Source organism: Aotus nancymaae, unplaced genomic scaffold, assembly GCF_030222135.1.
Source record: "Aotus nancymaae isolate 86718 unplaced genomic scaffold, 86718_ANA_hifiasm-v0.15.2.pri h1tg000006l, whole genome shotgun sequence".
Taxonomy (NCBI): Eukaryota; Metazoa; Chordata; class Mammalia; order Primates; family Aotidae; genus Aotus; species Aotus nancymaae.
In genome coordinates, this window is record NW_026988417.1 from 8,314,737 (window position 1) to 8,323,541 (window position 8,805).

General features: G+C 47.2%; 1 protein-coding gene across 1 annotated transcript; it reads left to right on the top strand.

The window, feature by feature from the left end:
* Nucleotides 1–3,175: 3,175 nt before the first annotated feature.
* Nucleotides 3,176–8,228, top strand: CYTL1 (cytokine like 1). Its single transcript, XM_012466989.2, has 5 exons — nt 3,176–3,328; nt 5,603–5,647; nt 5,820–5,948; nt 7,576–7,702; nt 7,823–8,228. The coding sequence occupies exons 1-4, from the start codon at nt 3,176–3,178 to the stop codon at nt 7,657–7,659; spliced, it is 411 nt and encodes a 136-aa protein (XP_012322412.1). The 3' UTR covers nt 7,660–7,702; nt 7,823–8,228.
* The last annotated feature ends 577 nt before the right edge of the window (nt 8,229–8,805 follow it).

Genomic DNA, 8,805 nt, shown 5'->3' on the forward strand with positions numbered 1-8,805 from the left:
TAAACGGATAGATAGACACACATCTGGCCAATGAAGAATCCATCCAAAGACAATGGCCGAAATCTACCTGAGAGATGTTCACTTGCTTGTTAGCTCTGACTGTTCAGCTCTCCTGGCATGATGGGGTCCATGCCCCATCTACGACATTAAGAAAACCAGGAGGGACCTTTTGGGGGAGACAAGGGCTTACCTGATTTGTGGGAAAATTCCTGCGTGGATTTTTAACATTCAGAGCAGCCAACTGCTGAAGGAGCCTTAGCAGGGAGCAGAGAAAGAGCTGGTGGGAGGATTCAGGTGATTTGTGGTACAGGAGACATTTGAGAACAGAACACACATGTGGGGCTCCACCAGGCTGTATGCAGTGCAGCGTCTCATGGGAGCCCCTGTCAGGGAACCACTTCAGACTGTCCTGCGTAGATTTCTTAGTGGGCTTGTGCCTTAATCTCTGAGTAACACAAGTAGCCACGAAGAACACTCAGCCACACCTTCTGTATCATCCGCTCTACCTGGCTGCGTGCTGGGTGCTGACAAACAATGAAGAAGACCATCCCTCTCTCCTGGTGGAGGGCGTGGTCGTTAAAAGAGACAGATGCCAGAGGACAAGTCAACCTATCATGCTGAGGATGCAGGGGAAGCCTGGAGAGGGGATGAGAGCAAAGAGAATTCCCAGGGTGCACACTTGCACACATTAGGCTTGGCAAGCACACTTGGGCATGTTGGGCTCTGCACAGGCTGTTTTCCTCATCTCCATCTGCCCTGGGAATCAGCACAAGGCACCTTCTCCTCTGGGATGCTTCCTGATCATCCCACTCCTGACTTGGCGGAGTTAGAAGTGGTGATTCCCTTGAGCCTGCCGCAGTGCACAGCAGCCTCATTCCTTGCCTCCCCACTGAATGTGACTCCTTGGGGGCCCAGCATCCACCATGTCTCAGTTGGTACCAGTGACAGCCGAGGGCTACAGCCACTCACTGATTCATTCTCATGCTCAATGAGAAGGCCTGTATGCCTCCTTGCAGCTCTGAGTTCAGATGATTTGCCCAAGAAGTCCCATGAATAACTGCACTCGGTGTTGTGTGTGGAACAAGGTCAAATCTCCCAACAGTACATTTATCTCAACTTCAGACTCACAGACAGCTTCTGTTTTCCAGCACGGCAATGGCTCCTTGATCTAAAGGTGCAGGACTTGTTTGGTCCGTGGGCTTGTTTTTCTTCTCTGCTCTGAATTTAAGCCTGTTCCATGAACACATCCAGAAGCCCTGGCGCATTTCAAAGCAGACTTAGAGTCCCCAGCTGGGGCCAGCTAGTCTGCAGGGAGGCCCAGGCCCTGGGCACTACCAGGGAGGGAGTGCGGAGACTTCTTTATCCGGAAGAAAACACATCTGTGCCTCCGCTTGCCACCTCCAAGCACACACAGTTCTACCCTGGCTGAGAGGGTGGTCCCTGTGTCATCTTGCTAGAGGTGTTTAGAGAACGCATTCTCACCTACGAAACAGGAAGGCACGGCTTACAGTCCCTGCCCAGGGCTTTTACCACCAGAAGCTAGGTAAATAAAACATCAGGCCTGGAAGGAACCTATGCTCAGGGTGATGCTGTCCTGTTTACGGACGGGAACGGAGGCCAGCTCCAGAAGGGATTTCTCCTGGCAAATACAGTGGGGACATGCTGGAGCCGGGCTTCATCCCCATGGTTGATCCTCAGTCCAGCCCCGCTCCCAATAAACTAGGAGCAGGACGCCATGCTCTAGTTCACTCACCCCTGTGGGCTGCGTCTTGGTTGTTTTGTTCTGGGGATGTGCAGCTCACCCAGGACACTCCCCTTTCCTCCCTTGTTGGAGGAAGCTTTGGAGACGGGAAGGTCCAGACATAGCTCCAGGGCTCCATTGTTCTTCCCAGCTTCGTATCCCCTGAGGCCCGAAGTTTCCTCGCCTGGGAAATGGGAATAATCCCATTCACTTCATTGGCTGTGAGGCATTCCCGATGGTAGCTGGTCTAGTGGCTGCTGGTGTGTAAGTCACGCTCAGTGTTAAGAAAGAATCTTCTCTTTTGACAGTTCCTTATTGCTTCCATGTGCCTCCAGCTTTGTGACCTCCAGCAAGTTGCTGGAACTCTCTGAGCCTCAGTTTTCCCACCTGGAAAATGGGACTCTTTTCTGTGGTACCTACCTCACAGAGACACTTGTTGGATTTAACAGAGACGGAGCTGTCAGCTCTCATCACTTGGAAACACACGATGAGCCTGGCATGAGGTTTGCTCAGTGGTGCTGTGTCCCTGGATTCCGCACTATGGCCTTTTGAGTGAGCCACTCTTATCATCCTCATCTCACAGATAAGGAGATGGAGGAAACACTGAAGGAATCCGCCCAAGGTCAAAGCCAGAAGCGAGTGACCCTGCTTTGCCCCCAGGGCACTAAGCGGAGAGACTAAACCTTTACCTGCCACTGTCTTGGGAGGGCATCCCCGAGGGAGACGCACTTCTTGAGAACTAACCCTTCCTGGGGACCTGGGCTGGGAGCTGGAGGTGGAAGAGCATGCAGATACTCACACTCCCCACACATACAGCCACAGAGTGAGCCGGTCCTCCAGACGGAGAGACACACACAGCTTCTCAGAGGCTGGGGGAGCCCTGGCCCGAGGCTCACTTCCTGGCTAGCGATTGATGGGCGATGACATTGGTGTCCTGTCCTCAGCCCTTCAGCCCTGCACCCCGGCGCCACTGCAGGCTGCCTGGAGGGAATGATGCCCAGTCATCCCCCTCTAGTCCCTTTCCCTCCTGGCACTATATCCATTTTGACAAATGGTGCCATCCAAACCCAGGCCTGGCTGCCCACTCCTCTCCTCCGACCCTCACCTCCTCCCGCCTCCGTTCTCCTCTTGTCCCCCACCCCTCTCCATCTGCTGCTCCTGCCATTTCAGGAAAAGTCCCTGTAGAGAGAGAAACTTGTTGCTGAAAGTGTGGGGGAGGCAGAGCCACCCTCTGTCACCCCCCACCCCAGGCAGCCCCTCCTCTCAACCTGGCGCTTTCGCATCTGGAAGGATTCCTGTGCTGGCTGCTTCTCCCATCCCGGCTGGAAGGCTGCCTGCGCTGGCCCCACAGGAAGTGGAGGCGTGGAGCCGCCCTGGGCCACCCCCAGCCTGCATAAAGGGGCGAGCGGCGAGGCTGCACCAGCGCCTGGCACCATGAGGACACCTGGGCCGCTGCCCCTGCTGCTGCTGCTCCTGGCGGGGGTCCCCGCCGCGCGGCCTGCTCCCCCGACCTGCTACTCACGCCTGCGGGCCCTGAGCCGGGAGATCACCCAGGACTTCCAGCTACTGCAGGTCTCAGGGCCCTCGGTGAGTTCCCCGCCCGTGCCCCAGGACAGAGAGAGAGAGAGAGAGAGAGAGACTACTTTTCTTAAAGTAAATGTAAATCTCAAGGGTATTTGTGTTTTATTCACCTCCTATTAAATATGATACCAGTGGTTTGCTTTCTTCAAAAAAACAAAATACTTAATGTAGTTGACTGATGGGTTGATGGGTGCAGCAAACGACCATGGCACGTGTATACCTATGTAAAAAACCTGCACATTCTGCATATGTATCCCAGAACTTAAAGTATAATAATATAAAAAAAGAAACAAGAAAAAGCAATCAAAGACATCATAAATTTTGTTACTAGCAAATATCAGAAGATCTGCTGTAAAATGAAAAAAAAAAAAGGAGGAGGAGGGGTAGAAAAACAGCTCCCCTTGGAGTCCTCAGAGTTAGGAGGACGGAGAAATGAAGCTTGTGTATTTCTTTTGTTAGCCTGGCGAGCAGTGTGTCCTAAAAGGTGGCTCACAGAACTGGCCTCCACCCCTCATCTGCTAAGGGATTCCGGCAAATTATCAGCCTCTGGCTCTCAGTTTTCTTGTCTGTAAAATGGAATGACAATAGCAGCACTCCCTTTAGAGCAGCTTTGACAATCAAAGGCAGACGTGAACAGAGGTACAGCTCACAGAGCCGAGCCTACAGGAACAGGTACTCAACAGATGCCAGCTGCTGAAAGCACGATCTTAAGAGAAAGACCTAGGGTGTCACAGAGTGGAAGTCCCAGGAGGGCTGTTGGGACTAGAATCCAGGCCTCTGCCTGCTTCGCCATCACAAAATGCATTAAACTTCATTAAAAGCTTTGATAAAGTTTTAAAGTGTCTTTTAATCACTTGCAAATGTTTCAAACAAAACATGTTTCTCAGATGTTAGGGTTTACAATATCCTCACACCTTCTTGGTATTTTCTTTTTAAAAGTTAAATAACATGTATTTTTTCCTAATTATAAAGGTATCATACTTTGTAGAACAGTTAGAAAATGTACAAAGTACAAAGAAGAAAATAAATCTTGCTCATAATTCTACCACCTAGAGGTAGCTGCCGCTATAGCGTTCCGAAGGATGGTATTTAAGACTTCTGTCTACACATAGATATTCAAATACGTCCGTGCGTGTGTAAACAAAATTTGAATCAAACAGCACAAGCAGTTTTGCGACTTTTTAATGACACCATCAAATCAGTTAATTTTTAACACTTTATTATACAGTTTCACCACAATTTACCCACAAGTTTCTCATCAAATATAGATAGCAATTGTCTTTTAAAGGAATCTAATTTTAAAAGGTTTAAAAAATTCATAGGCTCTGAACTGCAGAGCGGGAAGAAAGTGGAAAGATTATGCCTTCTAACCTTCTAATTTCACAACTGAGAACTAAAGGGGGGCACTTGCCTACGGCCACATGGGAAAGATTGAGAGGGCAGAGGATGAGGGCTTTTGACCTCCAGCCCTGCACAAGAACGGAAGCCCCATATAGAAATGTAGAAGTGTGCATATATATACACTTCTGTATTACTATGTTATACACTATATACAACTATACAGTTATAGAACACCTATACAACTAGCTAGTTATATATATATATATAAAACACCTATAATATATATAGGTGTTATATAACTAACCTATATAACTAGTTATATATAATATACATGATATATATAACTAACTAGTTATACAGCTATATATAAATAGATAACCTATATAACTAGTTATATATATAAAACTATATATAAATAACTAACCTATATAACTAGTTAGTTATAGAACACCTATATAACTAATATATATAATTATATATATTTTACTTATATAATTATATATATATCTATAATTACATGCAGTTATGCAACTGTTATATAACAAGTTATAGACTGTTTTAGAGATGTACATATACATTGTGTATGTAATATATACTTACATTACTATATTATATATTACTATTTCTATATTACAGTTATGGGACCGCTTTTATGTATATATGTGTATATATATTTCTGTATGGGTGTGCGTATAAAACAGCTCCCTAATTCATGGCAAATGATATAAAGGTTGCATCCTAAAAGTCTAATTCTGGAAGCGCAGTCACCTATTCCTGGAGGATGTGACACATGGCACAAGAAAGTACTGTGCATGCCGGAGCATCAGGGAAGCCCCCGGGATCTGGGCGGGTCTGGCTGTGGGGAGATAGCCAGCAGGGAGACTTTAGTGACCAGGTGTGCCCCTGTGGGCATCCCAGCACCTGTATCCCTTTCCACAGGAGCCGTGTGTGAGATACCTGCCCAGGCTGTATCTGGACATACATGTAAGAGGGCTCTCCCTGGGGGAGGGAGGTCTGGGGCTGAGGGACTCGGGTCTGGACCTCTGCTGCTGGCTGTGTGGCACAGAGTCAGGGAGAGATCTTATGCAACTCAGTCTCTGTCCCTCTGGCTACTGACTTCTGCCACAAGCCCCCCTCCACATTGCCCCGCTCCCAGAATTACTGTGTGCTGGACAAGCTGCGGGACTTTGTGGCCTCGCCCCAATGTCGGAAAGTGGCCCAGGTGGATTCCTTGAAGGAGAAAGCGCGGAAGCTGTACACCATCATGAACTCGTTCTGCAGGAGAGTAAGTGGTTGCCATTGAAAATCCATCTTCCACTTGCTATCAGCCAAGACTTTCTGAGCTTTTCAAAGAGGAGGGTTGGGAGGAGAGGGGGACAAGGAAGAGGAGCAGAGATGTTTCGCAGATGCTTTCAGTTTACAAAGCCCTTCCTCAACCACGGTCGCCTCGTTCAGTGATGGGGTTCAGGACAAGGCTCCTTTCCTCCATGAGCTGCACACTGATGCAGGGGCTACACCCCAGGACCACACCCCAGCCACACAGGTAGACTCTGTCAGGAGCCAAATGGGGCAGGTTACAGGAGACTCTGCAGGAGGGACTTCAGGTGTGCTCTGATAAGAGAATTCTGGTAAGAGAGGGGAAAGGGACAGAAAATCAGCAATAGTTAAAAGGTGGAAAGTAGAGGCATGTGACTGCAGGGCACAGACTTCAGCATCAGAGAGCCCTGAGCTTGGGTCTGTATGTATCTCCCCGCTTCCCAAATGACAGTGCCTGTCTTAACCTGTTTCTGCTGCTATAACATAATACCACAGGCTGGGTAATTTATTTTTTAAAAGGAAGTTTGTTTAGCTTATGGAGGAGGCTGGAAGGAAGTCTAGGAGCATGGTGCTGGCATCTGGTGAGGGCCTTCTTGCTGTATCATACCATGGCAGAGGTCATCACACAGCAAGAGGGTAAGAGCCAGAAAGAGTTTCCTTTTTTACAAAGCCATTCCTACAATAAGCAACCCTCTTCCAAGGTAATAACATTAATCCATTCATAAGAGCATAGCCTTCACTAATCCATTCATTAAGTCAGAGCCTATATTAATTCGTGTACAAAGGCAGAGGGATTAAGTTTCCAACACATAAACTTTTGGGACCATATTCAAATCACAGCAGTGCCCCTTCACTCCTCCGAGGCACAGTTTCCTCAGTCCTGAACTGAAGACATAATAGTCCCACCTCACGAGACCTCTGGATGGATAATAATAATCACACCCTTACCTTGTGCGGGCATTGCAGTGACTCCCTTGATCCTAAGAAGCCTAGTAAAGTGACCAAATACAGAATTCCCAGCACCATGCCTGGCCCAGAGTAAGCGCCTCTGAAAACTGTAGTAATTAGCTCTTAAGTTATAATTCCTTTGTTCCTATATGAAAACTGCATTATGCATTTCCCCCCATGCCCACACCCAGTTTTCTCCTCCTTCATGCTCCCCTTGGTTTGTGGGGGAAGATAGGAAGCTGATACAATTACTATCCAGTGTGATGAGTAGTGGTATTGAAGGAAGTGAGGGCTGGCCTGCTCTTCATGGTTATTCCTATGCCTGGCCCAGGGTGCTGCTCAGCAACTAAGGTTCATTCATTCATTCCCTCCTTCACCCATTCATTCCTTCCTTCACCATCTATCCCTCTGGTCAACCAATGGATGCATGAATTCCATAAGTGATAATAATTTTAAAAATCATGAAATTCTATTGGAATGTGAAGTAAGACGTGACTAGCTCTTCTTTTTGGGAGAGTAGGGATGGGAAGTTTTCACACATAGGGGAACAACTGAATGGCCTTTGAGGACAATCAAGAGCCCTGTAGTTGCATATGGACTCCACGGCCATCTTCCGTAACCTTCCTCTCATTGCACATCTTTTGCAGGATTTGGTATTCCTGTCAGACGACTGCAACGCCTTGGAATACCCAATCCCAGTGACTACGGTCCTGCCAGATCGTCAGCGCTAAGGCAGCCTAGACCAGAGAAAGAACCCAAGAGGACTGAAGTTAGGTCAGCTACCCAGACTCAATGGGCCAAAGCCACGACCTCCACAGGTCTTGTGTTAATTGCATCTGAAAATGTTGTATGTCCCTCTACCTTCGGGAAAACAGGGCTGGTATTCCTCCCCAGGAAACTCCTTTGAGCACAGAGTTAGCAGTATGCTTCTCACTCCCTTGACTCACGTCTTGCCAGGATGGTTAAACACACAGCACATTGATTTGGTCACTAAAAAGAAGAAAAGGACTAACCAGCTTCTCTTTTATGAACAACTATCTTAAGAACATTCAAAATGGTATGTTTTTATTGCTGGTTTAATGGAGGAATGGTGCTGTTTTTCTTGATAGAAACCTGCTTACATTTAACCAAGCTTCTATTATACCCTCTCCTAACACAAACTTTCTTCACTTTCTTTCATTTAAAAAGAAATTAATGCTCTTAAGATATATTTGCAAGTTTTTTGCGTAGTGCTGACAGGATCCACTCTTTCATTGAAAGGTGATGAAAATCAAATAAAGATTATCTTCACAATGAGAAACACACGTGTCCTGCTGTATCTGTCCAAGGAGGATGTCAGGGGTGTGGTTTTTTTCACACTTCTCTTGAAAACTCCTGCTCTAAGCATAGTGCGTCTTTCTCCTTCTTTCAGTCAAGCTCAGGTGTCTCTGGTTCTGCTTCATCCACATGTATGAATGTCTGCTCTTTAAGTGTTGGGGATGCTCTGATTTCTGTTGAGGACAGATTGTTCCTTTGGGGATATACGTTGGGAGCAGATTGCATCATACCCACAGGCAGTGCTCTGTTGCACTTATCACAAATATCAGCTATTGACTCCACACAGCAAACCCAGAGAAGGACATGGAAGGAGGCTGAGGCTTACGTGGGTTAAGTAACTTGCCCAAGGCCACTGGTTGCTAAGTGGGGAAGCCTGGATTGAACCCAAAGCCTGCGGAACTCCAAAGCCCATGCTCTTACCAGCGTGGCCACCTTGGCTCTCTACAGGTGAAACATGCTTGTCAAATTAATTTATGAACCCAACAATAAAATCTCAGTGAAGAAACTGGATTGTTGAAAAAATATCTCAAATGTTGATTTTGCTAAATTCCACACGTTAT